Source organism: Eulemur rufifrons, chromosome 2, assembly GCF_041146395.1.
Source record: "Eulemur rufifrons isolate Redbay chromosome 2, OSU_ERuf_1, whole genome shotgun sequence".
NCBI classification, from domain to species: domain Eukaryota; kingdom Metazoa; phylum Chordata; class Mammalia; order Primates; family Lemuridae; genus Eulemur; species Eulemur rufifrons.
The window spans coordinates 113,943,015-113,962,496 of record NC_090984.1 but is presented as its reverse complement, the minus strand read 5'-3'; the positions used below and the strand labels follow the sequence as shown (position 1 = coordinate 113,962,496).

At 39.3% G+C, this 19,482-nt stretch overlaps 1 protein-coding gene across 2 annotated transcripts in view; it reads left to right on the top strand.

Moving 5' to 3' along the window:
* Nucleotides 1-336: 336 nt before the first annotated feature.
* The window catches only part of NRDE2 (NRDE-2, necessary for RNA interference, domain containing), a 45,147-nt gene continuing 26,001 nt past the window's right edge, over nt 337-19,482 (top strand). For both annotated transcript variants that reach the window (XM_069465216.1, XM_069465217.1), the window contains exons 1-4: nt 337-440; nt 11,289-11,397; nt 12,440-12,673; nt 15,816-15,965. In XM_069465216.1, the coding sequence (XP_069321317.1) occupies nt 377-440; nt 11,289-11,397; nt 12,440-12,673; nt 15,816-15,965 (557 nt within the window). In that variant the 5' untranslated portion in view covers nt 337-376. The remainder of the gene's footprint in view (nt 441-11,288; nt 11,398-12,439; nt 12,674-15,815; nt 15,966-19,482) is intronic.

Genomic DNA, 19,482 nt, shown 5'->3' with positions numbered 1-19,482 from the left:
GAGGCAAGCCAAGAGCGTTTGATTAACTTGACCAGTAAGCAAGAGATGGTGTGAGTTTAAAGGTCGAATTGGAATCCAAATTTTCTAGTCCCTTTCTGCTCTGCATAGTTCGGTCTCCCGGTTTCTGTATTTCCGGTTCTCTCACGGTGCTAACCACTAGGAAGCCGTCCTTCCCGCAGCGCCCCGCCCCGTTCCCACCCCCACGAAGCCCCGCCCCTCCTGGACCCGCCCTGCCTCTCCTGGTCTGGGGTCACGCCCCGGCGAGGACCAGGAAAACCACACTTCCCAGAGACCACCGCGACAGCGGAGGCCTTGGACCGGCGCTCGCTCGCTGGCGCCATTTCTGTAGCGACAAACGGCAGTGTGGCCTGTAGTCATGGCGCTGTTCCCGGCCTTTGCAGGGGTTAGTGAGGCTCCAGATAGCGGGAGCTCCAGGAAAGGTAAGCACACAAACGGGCCGAAGAAGGCACTCGGCGGGCTTACGAGGCAGTGTCTCAGGCCTAGGTCTCGGCCCTTGCCTTGGATTTGTTTATCCATTTGTATCCCAGAGTTCTCTGCGGCGCTGCAAAGCCTTCTGGGAAGAGCACCAGGCCTGGTTCGAGGTCTGCGGATCAGAGGTTCCTTCTAGAGTAATAGTTGTGGAGTTATGGAGGGGTGAAGTACGGGGCTGATGCCCTGGACCTGGAACCTCTCTATTACCATATTGTTGGATCCCATTCTTTCCCCAAGCCTCAGTTACTTCACCTTTAAAATGAGAGTAATGATACTTGAACATCTCAAGGAGACTCGTGATGCAAACGCTGAATGTTTTTATTACGTATTTCTTCCTTTCCTGTTTGACTTATTTCTGAAATGGTTGTTAGGTTAATATCTTTTGGCATGCATAGAGCTAGGTATTGGGATCCAAACCCTAATCTGTTTCTCTCCAAATGGACACAGCACCTAGTGAAAAAAACTAACTTTTATTTCTTGAAGACCTACTCCGTCAGGTTATGACTTTACATATTTAAGCTCCAAACATTCCAAAAGAGTTGCATTGTTAAAATTGAGGCACATAGTGAATTCATTTAAGAAGTAATTAAATTACTAAGTCATGTTCCTTTTGTGGCGGGGCCGAATTGTGTCTGACACCTCTGTAATATCCTCTCATAGTTCCTAGACTTCTCTTTTGTTACACTTCCCATAATTGTGAGTAATTTCTTACGTAATTAGTGTAATTGTGGTCTTCATTTACTAGACTAACCTCTATGAGGTCTAGACAGTGTTTGTCTATTCGTTGTAGCAAGCTTGGCCTCTAACACAGGTCCAAAATATAGAAGGTGTTCAATAAATATTTGTTGGATGTGCAGACCAATAGTAGGTACTTAATAATTTTGTGTTGCATGAGTGCACCTTAAAAAATGTGCAGTATAAGGATATTGTAGATGTCACAGGTGAACCACAGGAATAATTACTTCTAATGGAAGGTTGAAAGAAGGCTTTTATGTAGGAGCTAACTTTTGGGATGGATCTTTAAGAGGGTAGGTAGGATTTAGACAAATAAAGATAGTGGAAGGGCATTCCAGGGCCTTCAAAGTGCTGTGGAAGAAAAGTGTGAGACCTGCACAAAATACTGTGAATAATCCAGTTTCTCTTGAAGTATAGTGGCATAAGGAGGAGCCTTGGGAATATGGTTGGGGCTGGTTGTGAGGAGGATAGTGGCCTTTAATAACAGGTGAAGGGTTTATACTTTTATTTTGGGAGGGGGGAAATTGAAAGTTTGCAGGGGAGTGTTACTCTTGTCATCAGTAACCAGCATTTATTGGACATCCTCTGGATATCCAGCATTAGGAAAATGTATGTAAAAGTGCTCTTTTAAAAATGCTGTCTTTTTTAAAAAATTTAAACAACATTATTACTTATAATGAAATTAACTATAGTTCTTTAATAGCATTTACTTACCAGCCAATGTTCAAATTTCTCAGGTTGTCTCAAAAATGGGCTTTTACAGTTGGTTTGTTCAAGTCAGTTTCCAAAAAAGATACAGCATTGCATTTTGTGGGTATGTCTCTTAGGTCTCTTTCAATATAAAGCAATTTTTCCCTGTCCTTCCTTTCCCCACATGATTGATTTTTTGAGGAAACTGGGTCATTTGTCTTGTAGGCATTTCCCACCAAATCCTCCAACATTTAACATGTTTCTCTATTCCAGTATTTCCTATAAACTGATAATTAGATCCAGAGAATTGATTAGATCCAGCTATAATTTTTTTGTTGGAAAATTCCTTATTGAGGATGCTGTCCACTTGCTATTGAATCATGTGGAAGAATGTGCTGTCCAGTTTTCTGTCTCTTAATGATGAGAGAAATTAACTAACATCGATTGGTGGATTGTAAGCCTGATTCATCCATTATGAAGCTGCCCATCAGCCTTTCACCTAATTCTTTTTGCAGCCATGCATGATTGTTGCTTAGGTCCATTATTTCATTGAGTTTTCAAAATGGTTATTTTCTAATTTTATTCTTCCTATGTTCATTAGCATCAGTTTTTTTTTTTTTTTAAATAAAAAACTTATTGGGTTACCCTGAAATACACTTCAGGCAGGAAAAACAGGATGAATACCCTTTGTCAGTTTTCAAAATAATGAGTTGGGGTCCCAGTAACTTCTAGAGACGACCAGTGAGGTGTGTTTTTTGTTTTCATTATGATTGTATGAATTTAACATTTATATTTCAATCTTTTGCAGGTAGTATTTTTTAATGCTCAGATTGTCCCATCTTTGGCTAAGTTGGTGCCTGTGTCCTTTTGGCATGACCCAGTCATCTTTATTTATTTTTTTTAAGAGACAGGGTCTCAGTCTGTCTCCCAGGCTGGAGTGCAGTGGCACCATCGTAGCTCACTGTAACCTCAAATTCTTAGGCTCAAGTGATCCTCCTGTCTCAGCCTCCCAAGTAGCTAGGACCACAGGCATGCACCACCACACGTGGCTGATTTTTTTTTTTTTTTTTTTTTTTTAAATTTTTTTAGAGATGGAGGTCTTGCCCACGCTGGTCTGGAACTTCTGGCCTCAAGTGATTCTCCCACCTGGGCCTCCCAAAGTGCTGGGATTACAGGTGTGAAACACTACATCCAGTCGACCCAGGCATCTTTAATAGCTTCCGTACTTTCTGTCCTAAGAGATGTCCAGGGGAAGGCTCATTGCCTATATATTCTTTTATGGCCTGGAGTTGGCCATTTGTCCAAGGAACCCTGGTTTCTTTTAGTGGAAAATGGTATGGATACATTAAAACCACAAACTGGGTATTAGGGATATCATCGCTATTGGGTTGTCATTACTTCTAGACTTTTTCAGTGGACAGAATCAGGAAGAGAAAAATACATCATAAATTCATATTGATATTTCTAGTCCAAATTTAAGCTTATAGGACTTTTTTTTTTTTTTTTTTTGAGATGGAGTCTCGCTCTGTCACCCTGTCACCCCTGTGGTGTTATCACACAGCTCACTGCAACCTCAAACTCCTAGGCTCAAGTGATTCTCCTGCCTTAGCCTCCGAAGTAGCTGGAGCTATAGGTGCATGCTAATTTTTTCTATTTTTTGTAGAGATGGGGTCTTGCTTGCTCTTGCTCTGGCTGGTTTTGAACTCCTGGCCTCAAGCAATCCTCCCATCTCGGCCTCCCAGAGTGCTAGGATTACAGACATGAGCCATTGTGCCTGGCCTGATTTTTACTTCTTTGATTTAACTTTTGTATTTTCTTTTTTTTATATATTCAAAATAATAATAAGACTGATACTAATAGTTTCAGATTTCTTTATGGTTCTGTTTGTTCTTAGGATATATTCCACAATGGATGTGTGGTCAAATTATTGTGCTTAATTTTTCTTAAATTTTTATTTATTTATTTGCTTTCAGAGATGGGGTCTCACGCTATCACCCAGGCTGGAGTGCAGTGGCACAGTCATAGCTCACTGCAGCCTGGGACTCCTGGGCTCATGCAATTCTCCCACCTCAACCTCCCAAGTAACTGGGACTACAAGCATATACCACCATGTCTGGCTAACAAAAAAAAAATTCTTTTATTTTTATAGAGATGGGGTTTCACTATGTTGCCCAGGCTGAAAATTATTGTGCTTTAAAATTGCTTGAAATAATTCTGTGTGGTTTTGCCAGCAGTTTGATGTACAGTTAGATATTTATTCCATGTTTTTCAATTTTTAGAGATTGCTTTTTTGCTTTTGATTTCATTTTGTTTTATAATGATGTAAAACATTTACATAGTTCTAAAGTTGAAAATATAAATCAGATATATTAAGAGAAAACTTCTATCTCTGTTCCTCTAGTCTGTTACCTTCCTTCCCCTACAGGTTAAAATTTTCATTAGTCAGTGGTATCCTTCCATCTTTTCCCCCTTACTGTGAGCAACTACATTTCCCTTCCCTTTTGTGAATGCATACTGTCCTGTATTTTACATTAAATCCTGGCAGTCACTTGACAGCAGAATGTAGAGATCCTCCTCATTTTTTTTACTGGTATGCAGAACTGCGTTGTGTAGCTGTCGCATACTTTATTCAACTAGTCCCCTATTAAGGATATTTGGACTGTTCCCAGTCTTTGGCTATTATACATTGAAACACTGTACTTTTGCCTTACACTATAAAATGTTATAAAAATGTTAGTGTTAGTAGTAGATGATGTAGAGGTTCGGTTAAAAAGACATTAAACTCCTGGACAGGAAAGACCAGAATAAGTTAGGGGGCTCTGCTTTCCACTGTCTAGGTGCCATTAAGAGTTAGGCCAGAGTCTGGCATGGTAGCTCACACCTGTAATCCTAGTGACCTGGGAGGCTGAGGCAGGAGGATCTCTTGAGCCCAGGAGTTTGAGGTTGCTGTGAGCTAGGCTGATGCTATGGCACTCTAGCCCGGGCAACAGAGTGAGACTCTGTCTCAAGAAAACAAAAATAAAAACAAACAAACAAACAAAAAAAAGATTAATTTAAGCTGAAGCTATTTGAGATGAAACACATGAGGAAAGAAGCCTTCTTGCACTTTCTCTTATCTGACTAAAAGCAGAAACTTCTGAGAAGTGAGAACTGCCATAAATTCCCTCTTTGGGGAAGGTTTTACTCCCAGGAGAGGAACCAAGAGTAAATCTACCAGAAATCCCTCTCTGGGGGAGTTTTATGAAGAAGGTGGGAAGACCACTTATACCTGCATAGGCAAACATTATTACAAACTCTGCAGTCCCCAGCCCCCAGGACCACATACCAGTCTGAGGCCTGTTAGGGGACCTGGCTTCAGAGCTCCTCATGCCACCCCCACCCCCACCCCCATGGAAAGATTGTCTTCCATGAAACTTAGGAACTAGGGGGCCCGCACAGCCGCTCTTCCAGTCTTCCATTAAAACAGTCCTTGATACCAAAAAGGTTGGGGACCACTGTCACTTTTGTTTTCCTAACAAGCCCATTTGTCTTTCCTAATGAAATCTCTTTTTTCTTCCCGTAGGCTCTTCCGCCCACTCTCTATCTTGGCATTTGTTATATCGCATGTAAGTGTCAGCTTCATGAGGGTAGAGTTGGGTTTTTCTTGTTCACTGTGCATTCCCAGCATCTAGAACAGTGCCTGGCTCTCAGTAAAAGCTTACCAAATGAAAAAAAGAGACTCAGAGAGATTAAGTGTTTTGTTCAGAGTTGTACAACTAAGAAACAATAAAGCCAATTTGAACACGGGTTCTTCTGACTCCAGAAGTTCTGTTATAAACCACACGATGATATTAGAGTGTTGGGGTTTTGCTTGTTTAAATATTACCTTTGGAATTCGTGGGCCTCTTCAAATTGTAGGTTAACTCCCATGGAAGGGCCGACTTTGCTCACGTTCTCTGTAATTACCGTCTTAAATGCAGTTGTCAGTCATGTTTGCTGGTGCTTTTTGTACAGATAAGTTTGGGCTTCCAGATCCTTTGTCAGAAAATGAGGGTTTTGATAAAAAGGAAGAGCTTGGCTTATTCTTTTTAAAGGAACAAACTTCTTCCCTAATATATATGCTAATTTACTTGTACAGTCAGCCCTGGAAATGTTTTTTGAATTATCTCTGGAGGGGTGGCACTCACCTCTGGGTTTAAACAAACTAGTAATCAGTGCTGTTTTGTTATAATAGAATGGGGAATGGGTGTAGAACTTGGATAGTTTATCTAATTATAATTCAAGATTTGTTTTTGAAGTTTAAAACTTTTCATGGCAGTTCCTTCCTCTATCTGTAGTTGAATTAAAGCGTTTTATCTAGTGATGGAGAAATAGAGTTATATAATAAAAAATCACAAAAAGTATTTTAGCTTAAAGTATTCGCTGATGATTCATTATATTATTTTCTGTTAAATCACCCTGGAAATTTATACGTGCTGCATTTCTACCAGATATATTAGCACTAAAGTCGTTTTTCTGCCTGATGCTTTCACCTTTCTTCTTTCCTTAGAAGTGTGTATGTGTCATAAAATGTATGGCAGAGTGTTAATTTCCAGGCAATTTCTAACCAGTGATTTATTTACTAACCTGCAGGGACAAAAGGTTTGTCAGCCAGTCGGATTCTGTCTCTTAAACCCTGGGCATCTGGTATCCTGCTGGTCTTCTCTGTGATATGTTACATCCTGCTTAGCATAGGCACAGTTTTCTAAATACATATTTAATTTCCATGAAATCTATAAATTACATGAGGATGTAACTATTGAAAGGGACTTGGCAGTCCAATTAATAAAGCATCTTTCAGATAACTTTCTCCAGGATTCTATTTAGCTAAAATTGAATTTAACAATCCAAAAGTATTATTTGAACAGTTAAGGTTTAATTATAAGCACCATATGAACAGAACCTTTCTTGTTCACCACTGTACCCCCAATACCTAGAACTGTGCCTGGGCATGTAGTAGGTACTCAGTAATTTATTTAATGATTAAATATACATTTACAATGAAGAATAAAAGCATTATGATAGTTGTACTTTATACCTAGATAATAGGCTTTTTTGAAGATCTCAAATTTTTTTAGTTTGTTCAGCCAATTAGGTATGAGTATAAAGATGCAAAGATATGTTCCACATCCTCATCCATTTTTATCGATTCAACCAATATTTATCAAGTCCAGATGCTATGTGCCAAGGCACTGTGCCAGAAGTTGGGCATACAGGAGTGAGTAGTCATGGTCCCTGCTCTCATGGTGCTAGTAGTTAGGGGAGCGATAGGTAGGAACAGAGAAGGGAGCTGGGAACTTGGATACAAGAGTTGTAAACTAGTCAGTGTATTTGTTTGATTAGCAGAATGTTTTTGTTTCTTTTTTCTGTTGCTACTCCCTGTAGTGTCAAAGTAACCATTAATCTGGATCCTATAAGGATTTCAGTTTTTGACCCTTGGCGTGGCTTAGAATATAATGGGAAGACTGACATGCAGCTAATGAGATTGTAATGTGAAAATTGTCCCAATAGCCCCATGTACCAATTGAGATTTTAGGGGCACCAACTCTTTAGTTGAAGAAGTGAAGAGAACCACCATGGTGTGGTAGACAGAACTGGATGAAGAATTGCAGATCGAGCTTCAAATGTGTGCCCTTGGCCACGTGACTTAACCTCTTTGGTCCTCCAGTTGTTGATCTATAAGTGAGGGCCTGGTGTCTAGGCTGTGCTCTGCAGAGCCTTCTCAGACCCACCCTCTCCCTCTCAACCCCCAACCAGAGCACCCCTGCCTTTTCTGGTCTGCATGTTAGACATCACTGAAAGATTTTGTTTGAGAAGTGAGTTCCTTGGCTAAGAAAGTTTTGAAAATATGTGGACTAGGTGATTTCCAAAATCCCTCAGGCCTAGCATCCAATGATTATTGCTTCTTATGTTCCATGCATGTTCACTGTTAATATGCTACCAAAACAAAACGAACAAAAAACTTATTGTCAGGTGAAAACACCTTTTGCCCCTACAGAGGGTCATTTGGTTGAGATGAAAGTCACACAGAGGGTCCATGATGATTCAGGTTCAAAACCCAAGAGTTTTAGAGATTAGCCTGAGCAGCATAGAGAGAGACCCCATCTCTATGAAAAATAGAAAAATTAGCCAGGTGTGGTGGTTCTTTCCTGTGGTCCCAGCTACTTGGGAGGCTGAGGTAGGAGGATCACTTGAGCCAAGGACTTTGAGGTTGTAGTGAGCTATGATGATGTCACTGCACTCTAGCTTGGGCAACACAGTGAGACCCTGTCACCAAAAGGGGAAAAAAAAAAAAAAACAAAAACAAAAAGCAAAAAAGCCAAGAGTTTTAGTTCTTTATAAACTACTATTTTTACAGTGGTTCCATATGGCAAAGTTTCAATTGCATCCTTAAAAAACCTTTCTTGTACCTTCTGAAGGACTTTGAAGAGTCACATACTTTATGTTGTTTTGATGTCTATATTTCTTTTCTTTTTTTTTTTTGAGACAGAGTCTCACTCTGTTGCCCGGGCTGGAGTGCTGTGGCATCAGCCTCGCTCACAGCAACCTCAAACTCTTGGGCTCAAGCAATCCTCCTGCCTCAGCCTCCTGAGTAGCTAGGACTACATGCATGTGCCACCATGCCCGGCTGATTTTTTCTATATATTTTTAGTTATCCAGCTGATTTCTTTCTTTCTTTTTCTTTTTATTTATTTATTTATTTATTTTTTTTAGTAGAGATGGGGTCTCAAATACCCGAGCTCAAACAATCTGCCCACCTCGACCTCCCAGAGTGCTAGGATTATAGACATGAGCCACCGTGCTTGGCCTAGTGTCTATATTTCTTTACATTTCCTTCCAGCTGTCATCACTATCTAGAATATTTATGTAAAAATATACTGGAATCGTTTGAGAGCATCTTTCCTGCATACTGTTTGTTCCATATTTTCCTACTTTTCTCTTCCTTTGTTCATGATAGATCTGATTATTGTGGAAACAGCTGTGATCTCAGTGAGCAACAGGAACTATTTTCACGTATCTCTTGCCAGGAATTAGGCCCTAGGGAAGGGGAGAAACCTCAGAAGGAAAGGAGACAGTAGAAGAAAGATTGCATGAACAATTGTTTAGCATTTGTTAGACATGACCTTACAAATTACTTAATCCCTTTGAGCCTTAGTTTCCTCTTCTATAAGGTAGAGATCATAATACCTCCCCTAGAGCCTTGTGAGGATTAAAAAATGTAAAGGATCTAAGTGCTTAGCCTGGTGTTTGGGCTACCGTAGATACTGAAGTTAGAATCTCTTTCTTCTTTGCCTTTTTTCTGTACTGTTTGATGTACCTTTTCCTCCCCTGGAATTTTCCTTCCTTCCTCCTTTTCCTCTTTCCCACAAATATTTGTTGAACACCTACTGTATGCCAGGTATTGCTAAAGGTGCTGGTGATATCACAGTGAACAAAACAAGGGTATCCGTCATCAAGAAGCATAGGTTCTGGTGCTTCCTCGTAAGATACAATCACCATAATGGACTAGTATCCAATCACTATAATGGACTAGTATCCAATCTCTATAATGGACTAGTATCCAGAATATATAAAGAACCCCTAGAATTCACTAATAAAAAGACAACACAATTTAAAATGGGTAAAGGATTTGAATAGATGCTTCTCTAAAGAAGATCTGTGAATGGTCAATAAACATGTGAAAAGATGCTCAATGTCATTAGTTGAAAGGGAAATGAAAATCAAAGCCACAATGAGATAACACATCACACCTACTAGGATGACTGTTATCAAAAAGACAATAACAAGTGTTGGTGGGGATGTAGAGAAATTGGAATTCTTATATATTGTTAATGGGAATCTAAAATGATACAGCTACTTTGGAAAACAGTGTGAAAGTTCCTCAAAATGCTAAACATGAGTTACCATATGGCCCAGCAATTCTGCTTCTAGTATCTATCCAAGAGAAGTGAAAACATATCAACATTAAAACTTGTACGTGAATATTCATAGCAGCATTATTTATAATAGCCAAAAAGAGGAAATAACCCATGTCCATCAACTAATGAACAGATAAAATGCGGTATATCCATAAAATAGAATATTTCTCAGTAGTAAATAGGAATGAAGTAGTTACACGTGCTACAGCATGGATGAACCTTGAAAAGATTATGCCAAATGACATAAGATAGTTACAAAAGACCACATGTATGGTATGAGCTCATTTATACTAAATGTCCAAAATAGGCAAATTTATAGAAATAGGAAGTAGATTAGTGGTTGCCTAGGGGTGGGGTGGGGTGGGGTGCGGGAACAGGACATGGGTGACAGGAATTGACTAATAGGTAGAGCTTTCTTTTTGGGATGGTGAAAATATTCTAAAGTTATGGAGATGGCTGTACAACCTTGTAGGTATACTAAAAACCATTGAATTGTACACTTTAAGTGGGTAAACTTTATGGTATGTATTTTATATCTGAATAAAACTGTTAAAGGTGTAGTTTTTTAAACTTTTTAACTTGTATCTTCAGAGATTTCATGGGTTCTTTCTTCTCAGCATATGAATATGCTCTGGCCTCCCATCCTAAAACAAAACAGGAGAAAACACAAACCCCTTTGTAGACTCCCTTGCTACTGCCATCTCATGTTTTTTTCTTCCTTTCACAGGTAAGACTCCTAAAAGTTAGAAAATAAAAGTAATTTGGAAATAGTTCATTGTAGAAAAGTTAGAAATTAGGGATAAGCAGAAGGAAGAAAACTGTTAGACATTTAATATGACTACCGAGAGATAAACATTACAGTATTAACATTTATATGATTTTGGCATTAAAAGTTGATATCTTGTATTTTTATTTCCAAAGGGGAGTACTGTTATTAGGAAAGGTTTGTTAAGTCAGTATACTAAGGTAGAACATGGAATATTTTTTTAAAAGATCTTAATCTCCTGTAGTAACACCAAGCATGGTGAGTTTTTATGCATGATTTGATTTTTTAACTTTTGGGAATTGTCTAAATCAAATTTGAGGTCATTAAAACCTAATGCTTTGGAAGCATTCACGCTTGTTAGACCGAGTGGATGGAATACATAATAATGCCTTGTTGCCTTTTAGGCCACACTTGTTACATGGCTTTCGCTTAAGCTACAGCTCAGTATCATAAGAGGATTTCTGTCTTAAATATTTTAGAGTGTTTTAAAGCACCATGCCCTGTGAAATAAAAATTTCATGGATTCCTTTTGGCTTCTGTGGATTGTTCAAAATATCTGGCTGATGTTGGCTGTGAATTAGCATGTCAGCTGATAAGACTGTTAGGTTTCCTGCTTCAGAATCATACTGAGCTAATTTCTTTGGTCTTTTCTCCCTTTTGCTGTGCAGAGTTAGACTGGCTGAGCAACCCAAGCTTTTGTGTTGGATCCATAACATCCTTGAGTCAACAGACTGAAGCAGCCACAGCCCTTATTTCTGAAGGGTCACCACTGACAAGGTAGTTTTTTTGACAGATGGGTTTTAGTTTTTGTCAGTATACTGTCTGTAGCTTAGCTTAAATGATGCTCCTCAGAAAACCCTGTGATAAGAGAGTTATGTAAAACTTCCATTTACTTAAAGTAATGATGTGATCTTTGACTATTTTCCCTTACCTCACTCTTATAGATTATTCCTTTTTTGTCTTTGCATTGCAGTGGCAAGTATGTGACACAATTAGTGCCTATAATTAGGCCATGAGGGAAATGGCATCATTGTGATTCTTAAGTAACTTTACTAACCTCATTAGTAACCCTTTTAGAGTATTGTAATTCAGATATTTCTTTAGCTGCATTTTCAACACTTTTGTAAAAATAGAAGGAGCTCATATAATATAACATAGGATAAAATCTCGTAAAAACATCAGGGAAAGCAAAATGGCACATATCTCTACCCAGCTGTGAAGGAATTTTGTTGTAGATCATTGAACTGAGAAATATGCTGTCTCACAAACATAGACTAGATGGTCTCATTAATAGGGTGAGTACCCTGGGAAACTCTGTCTAAATGTGTAAGAAGCCTTTAGAAATTGAGAATAGTTGATGCCTGAGAGGGAGTTTATAGATACTTCAGTAAGGAGGAAGAAGAGCTCATTGTCACATTGAAAAACAAAGACCACAATTAAATCTTTTTTTCCCCTTTTTGCATTAAGCACATGTTGATACAATACGTGGTAGTGAAAATAAACCTTTTATAATGTTTTAAAAAACAATGTATTTCATAAAATAATGGGAGGTTACTTTCTTTTACAGATGTGTAAATATGAAAGTGTAGGTTTAGAAACTATTAAAATTAGAATTTCTTCACTCGTTTTTATTTAAGTCCAGTTCTTAAGTCTTTAAGGTAAGGTTTAATCCAGGAATATACTGTATAATATATGAGCAAATAGTAGAGCCATAAGAGTATTCATAGAGTTCCCTATTACATATTTATTTACTCACTTATTTACGTATTATTTTCCCTACTTCTCTTTGGAAAAATCTAAAGTTGACTTTCCCAAACAGGAGTCCTCTGAAATCAGAGCCTTCCGATGAAAGTGACACTAACAAAAAGGTCAAACAAGCAAGCAGAAAAAAGAAGAAAGAGAAAAAGAAGAAAAGGAAGCATCAGCACCAGAAGAAAACCAAGAGAAAACACGGGCAGTCGAGCAGCAGTGGGTCTGAGCCAGACACCGATTCGGAAAGGGACAAGTCTCTCCGCAGCATCGGGGGCAGCAAAAAGGAGTCTGAGAAACTGAGGTGTGTCTCTGTTCTCAGATACCTATGATTGTTTTAAATCTTGAGTTTTTCTTTCTTGATTGTTGCCACAAGATAGACGTTTGATTGATTATTTAGCCACTCAATCAAAAGAGAGCTCTACCATTAGATCTTTAAAAAGAAAAGAAAAGAAAAATTAGGGGCATGATTCCATTTGAAAAATGTTATTTAGGCACAGTAATGATTATGTCAAAATCTGATTCAGACAAAAAGTCTTTGGGATTTTTGAGAGATGGCAGCTGTGCCACATGGCGGGTCTGTGGGTCAGTGCACTGCACGGTGAAGGGCTCCATCTCTGAGGGCTGCTGGCCTCCACACTTCCAGAGGGTAAGAGAAACACCTTATTCCTTGTCCTTGGTATGTCTTTCATTCAGTCACTCCTGCCCGTTCCTGTGTGTACCCATGCACACACACTCTTCCGTTAAGGTTAATGTAGCACTTAATTAATTATTGCTTTTGTTCTTTTCCTTTTCACTTTTTTTTTAGGACCGCTGTGTTAAAGGTGTAGAATAGCTCAAGACCACAGTATTTCCCTTCCTCGGGGGCTTGATTTCTCCCCACATGTTACTGTGTTGTCTACCTTGAGCATATTGTTCAAGTCATTTTACAGAATGGTCACAGCATAGGTACTCAATACAGCTTTTTCTGTGTGCTTAGTCTAACATCCTCCTACATATGGAGAGGCATTTACCTGTAGGTGAGACAGGCGATAAGTGATGAAGCTACCTGACTTCATTCTTATTTAACATTTTTCTTTTCTTTGCTCATATGTGCTAGAAGAGAGAAAATTTAAGTATCTGTCCAGGACATCCCTAAAAAAAGTAGTGCTATTGAGATTTTTGCAACTCTTCGGGGATTATTTACTTTTGTCGTGTGGTTGGAAGTCCCATTGCTGTCAGCAAGAGCTCTGCGTTGGAACAAGTCTGGAACCCGGCCCTCAGTGTTGCCATCAGAGAGGCAAACACTGCAGTCTTCCGGGATCGCTCTGTCATCGTATCAGTGTTGCAGAGCACTGCAGGCCTCTGTGGCACCGAGGACCCAGATTTATGTAGCGCTCTGTGTATCTCAGGTGTTACACCTGTAACCCAAGCTTGTTCTTTGGAGGAAAAAATAAAAGAGTCAAGCAGCAGGTTCTGAATTTGACCGAATTTATGAGGGCAGGAACCATGCCTTCCTTGCTTACCGCTGTAGCCTCCCAGGGCTTGGTGCACAGGGCCTGATACAGAGAAAGCACCCAGTGTGTTTTTGTTATATGGATGAATGAATGAATATATTACTGGTATCCTTGCTTTTTAGTTTGTCTTTCAAAACAAGCTACTTTAATTCTGTCTTCTGAAAACTCACCTTTTAGCTACTTGTCCTTTTTTATAGCTAAGGAAAGTGAGTTTTAAAGGACTTCCTGAAACCATATATTAATAGAAACTGTCATTAGAACTTGAAGGATAATTTCGGTTTATGCTTAATCACATCAGAGGGGATCTTTACAGCCTCTTGATAGTTTTATGATCCAGAGAGCATTTTTAAGTTTGTTGGTATTTTGCAGAATATCCTTTTTAAGATCAAAATAAATTGTTCTTGTCTTTTTCTTTCTTGCTGTTAACTTCTGTAGTCTCTTCCTGGGAAAGTGACCTGGAAGGATTGTTTATTAATATTTCCACATAGACAAGGATTAAGATATTAGTGAGATTTGAGAGTCTTTCCATGATGTCAGGGAAGTAGGTTCCCGGAGGGTAGCATACCATATGGGACTCTATTCCAAGGTGACAGGGATGACTTCCCCAGAGGCCATAGCTGCTAATTGACCTTTGTTTCCTGGGATGGGCTTTTCTTTACCTTCAGGTGGAGGCAGAGCCTTCCCTGCCATAGCCCAGACCACATCCTGCCTCCTGACTTCAGTACCCAGTAGAGGGAAGAGGGCTTGTTTACTCTTCAAGGGTAGTTTGCACCTGACCTCCTTTTTTTTTCCCAATTGACATTCCATTTCTTTCTGGAGTGCATCAATCTCTTTCCAGGGAGCCCTCCCTCCTTTTGCTGCCCCTTACAGTTTTTGTAGACAGAAAACCGTCCACAGTTGTCCTGAAAGGGAATGTGTTAAAATCTTCATATATTTTACCCTGAGGCTCATTGTTTAACTATTTATTGAATAGCTACTTTTTGTTCTTGAAATGCCATTCCCTTGTATTCCCTGCCAAGAATGATTTTGAAGCCTCCAAAATTTTTATTTGTATCTGGGCAGAGCTAAAAAGCAAAGATGGAACGATAGTTAGTTGCTATTTTGACTACTTTGGCAGCTTCTTGTGTCAGCACCATTATGAACTAATTTTCTTTAGAGGAAGAGTGATGTTAGGTGCCAGAGAAACCTTCTATCCCTCTCACTTAACGCCTAAGGAAGTGGTTTCTTTTGTATCCTAGCTGAATGTCTGCCAGCTCACAAATTGGTTCAAAGAGATAAATTAGGGTCTTGTCTTCCAGTGAACTCTCATGGTTCTGCCCTTTATGTAGGAGGTCCAGTTGCATGGGCAAAACACCGTGCACGGAGTCCAGGCAGTAAAAATGAGACTGAAACCAAGCCCAAGTCACAGCGCAGGCCGAGCAATTCAGAACTGTGGCTTTTTAAAAAAAAGTTTTGAATTGGAATAAAGTACCTGGGCACTTTCAGATAAGTTAGGTGAAGTAAGGGCAGCCCAGTTTAATGTCAGTGGTTGTCACCTTTTGAAGGTGTGGTAGTTCCCTCTGCCTAACACTCTAAAGTACCTCAGAGCAGGAATATTTTTTAGGAAAAGCTCTTGTTTATGAATATATTTGAAATTCAAGTAACAGTCATTTATATGAAATATTTAAAAAGAACACCCATATCAGTTTAATTTCTGAGATGACTTATTTTCTTGGTAAAGTGTCATTTAGTGGTAATAGGTTTTGCTTTATTTTTTAAAACTCTTTTCTCAGAGCAGGAGTCCTCTCCCATCTCTATGGCATGTGCATATTTTATGTACTTAGGTGTGTTTGATGCCATGTAGGGGTGGAAATGTTGAATGTTTGTATTTCTTAAAATGTGAACTATGTCACAGGAAGATTTTTTAAAGTGCCTCTCCCCTTTTCTTCTTCACCTTCTTTGGTCCCATAGTCAAGGAGATAATTCTGCTGCTGATGTTGGACATCGCTTTGTTTGGCTTGAGGACGTTCAGGCTCGGACGGGAGAAACCTTCAGAACAGATAAGAAACCAGATCCTGCAAACTGGGAGTATAAGTCTCTCTACCGGGGGGATATAGCAAGGTATGTGCCATGTTTCCCCCTGATTTTCACTCTTAAGAAGTAAATTCTTTCTCCTCTAACTCCCTCAGCACTGTCTGTTTGCCTGCCTCCCCTACTCCACTGCCCCCTCACAGATCCTATTGGATTTTATTTATTAAGTTGTTTAGGCACATGTCTTATCTCACATTCTGAAATGAAAGCTTTTAACCCTTGAGATCAGGTGAGATTAATCTTTTTTTTTTAGCATCATGGGGTTACAGCTATAGATTAATCTTATGTATCCCTGGTGCTTGGCATAGTGCTTGGCACAGTAGGTGTTCAGTAAGTATTTGTTGAATAAATGAATCTAAAAATACCTTATAATAATTAATTGTGACAGAGCATCTAGTGACTATTTGGTCTAACCTATATGTCATTTTTAAAATTTGCAAAAGCCTTTTAGTTATCCACCCCCGACATATACCACTGAAAAAATGACATTTAATGGTAATGACTTTTTCAAAATGTTTTTGGCATACACCATCAGATAATCATAAAAATAGGTGGTGGTATTTGCTTCAGTAATGAGTTTGAACTTTTCCCTTCTGTCAATCAAAAATGTTTGGGTACTTATTAATCCCTTTAGACACTTAGAACTTTGTAAGAAACTGTTGGGGACATAAAGAACAATAACACACAATCTCTATTCCCCAACAGTTTACAGGTAATTAAAACTGAATGTTGAGAATTATGAATCATGGAAGATAAGGCCAAGAGGAGATCTTGAAGATCATTATTCCTGATAGGCTAATTACTTTGTAAAATAAATCTCGGTTTCCATTACCTTGCTGCACATCCAGGTTTTAGTCATATAGTCACTCACTCTGATAGTATACCATACCACATAAACAATTCCAACTAAAATTTCCTTTATGATGAGTTAATATGAGTTGTTTTTCAGTGCATATTTAATGTACATACTGTCGGCCAAGCGTGGTGGCTCACGCCTGTAATCCTAGCCCTCTGGGTGGCCGAGGCAGGAGGATTGCTTGAGCTTAGGAGTTCGAGACCAGCCTGAGCAAGAGCGAGACCCCGCCTCTACTATAAATAGAGAGAAATTAGCCAAACAACTAAAAATAGAAAAAATTAGCTGGGCATGGTGGCGTGTGCCTGTAGTCCCAGCTACCCAGGAGGCTGAGGCAGGAGGATCCCTTGAGCCCAGGAGTTTGAGGTTGCTGTGAGCTAGGCTGATGCCATGCACTCTAGCCTGGGCAACAGAGTGAGACTCTGTCTCAAAAAAAAAAAAAAAAAAAAAGTACATACTGTTAACTAAAACCTCAGAGCATAGATGACTACCATATTTCAAATGTATTCATATATTTTTAAATTAATTTTAATACTCCCTGAAGTCCTGTTTGGTTTTCCATGCCACCACAGAGTAGTGCCACAGATATGGTGGATTCCCAGTAAAAGATGGGGAAGGCAACACTGATTGGGCCTGAGGTATGTGGCCATGGTCCTGTGTTTGTTCTTTCACTTATGTTAGCCTGTCTGATCCTCACAACTGCTCCGTGAGGAGGAGGAGGAAAGCTGTCTTCATTTTACCAGTGAGGAAAAGGAATCTGAGAGAGGTTAAGTAACTGCTCAAGATTGTGCAGCCAGGGAGCAGCAGGGCTGGAATTAGAACCTGTGTGCCTCTGACGTCAAATGTTCTTTCACTGTCCACAAATAAAGATGAGGTTGGTTGTGTTTTGGGACATTATCTAGATTTGCAAACAGAGGACTCTGGTTGTCATTCTGACTTTGCCATTTACTATCAGTATAATCCCAGGGAGGTCACCTGACCTATCTGAGCCTCAGTTTCTTCATTTGTAAGTTGTAACTCCTGCTGTGCCTTGCACTCAAATATCAGAGATATTTGATATGGAATTTGAAATTGATGTGCAAACATAAAGGATTACTTTTTATTAATAGGTGAAAAAAGGAGAAAATATTAACAAAGAGTGGTTCTTGAGCTTCTGCTAATGAATGGCACAGACCTCAGGAAGACAGTAATTAGAGATAACTTTATTAATCTAAACTGCAAAGATACTACTATTAAAGGGCTTAGGGCATTGTTGTGATTTCCTAGTAACTTAGTAAAGTTTAAGTGGGACAGATCCTGCCTGGATTAATAGCTGTATAACTGCCAGTGTCCAAGTCCTGGAAGAGTTTGATTCCAGGGCATTCTGGGCTGGTCAGAAGACAGTGGGAATATTGTGGCAGGCACTGAATGTTCACACTTGTAAGAGGGCCACTGACAAACCAAGAGAATTGAGAGGAAGATGAGCAGTTACTTACAATTTGACTAGCACTGTCATGTGAGGACTAGATGAGGGGTTGTGGATATTTGGCCGGTGGCAGGGATTTGATCCTTGTCTTTTAAGCTTTGTTAGACTGTCCCTTGAAAGGTGGATTGACAGTGTTCTGTGTGACTTGTGAAGGCAGAACCAGGAATAATGAGTGGAAGTTCTGGGAATCAGATATGGCTCAGTATAAAGCACATTGTCTACTAGTGTGAGCATCTCAGCAATGACACTGTGTGTGTTGGAGTTTGTGGTCAATGGGTGCGAGGTTCCACAGTTAGTGTAGAACATGAAAATTATACAGAGTCAAAATTACCTTTGGAAAATTCCTTAGGACTAATAAACTGTCTGTCTGTGAAGTTCAGCTCAGTCAGTTTTTTCTCCATTTTTGGAATAGATTGTTATTCTTTGGATATATACCAGATAAAATAGTTGGCTTAGTTTAGGAGCCAACTTTTATAAAATAATAATAATTTAAACTTATCTGGCCCTTACTATATGGCAGACACTCTCCTAAGGACTTTACATGTTTAAACTTTTTTGACAGCAACTCCATGACATGGGCACTGTTATTAACCCCATTTTACAGATGGGGAAATTGAGGCACAGACTGTTTTTGTTTTTGTTTTTTTTTTAATAACTTGATCAAGGTCACCTAGCTAGTAAGTGGTGGAGCTGGGATTTGGACCCAGGCAGTCTGGCACCGTGAGGGGCATATGAGAATGAAAACCACCAAAGGAAAAGCTGAGTAATGTTGCCATGTCCTGCTGTCTCCAGGGCACAGACCCACGGGGGAATTCAGGGAAGAAATGTATTCTCTCTCTTCCTTTCCCCCTAGACCTGCACATTTTTTTTTTTTTTTTTTTTTGTGGCCAAGTGCCTGTAGCTGCATTCATTTAAATTAAAGTTATATATGTTATCCACTGAACCGCCAAAGTGGTAGTTCCTACCTTTGGGATTGTTCTAGCTGATTATTTGATAAGGATTTTATAGGAAAAGTGCTTTCATTTGGGGGAATATTGCATTAAATTACATCCAAGTTCTAATTATTAATCTCCTATGCAAAGTGATAAATTGGATATAACCTAAATGTCTAACAATAGGGAAATGGCTAAATAAATTTTGGCACATCCATCCAGTGGAACAATTTGAAGCCAATAGAAATTATATTTGCTAAGACTAATGATATGGGGAATTCCTCAAAGTAGGGGGGA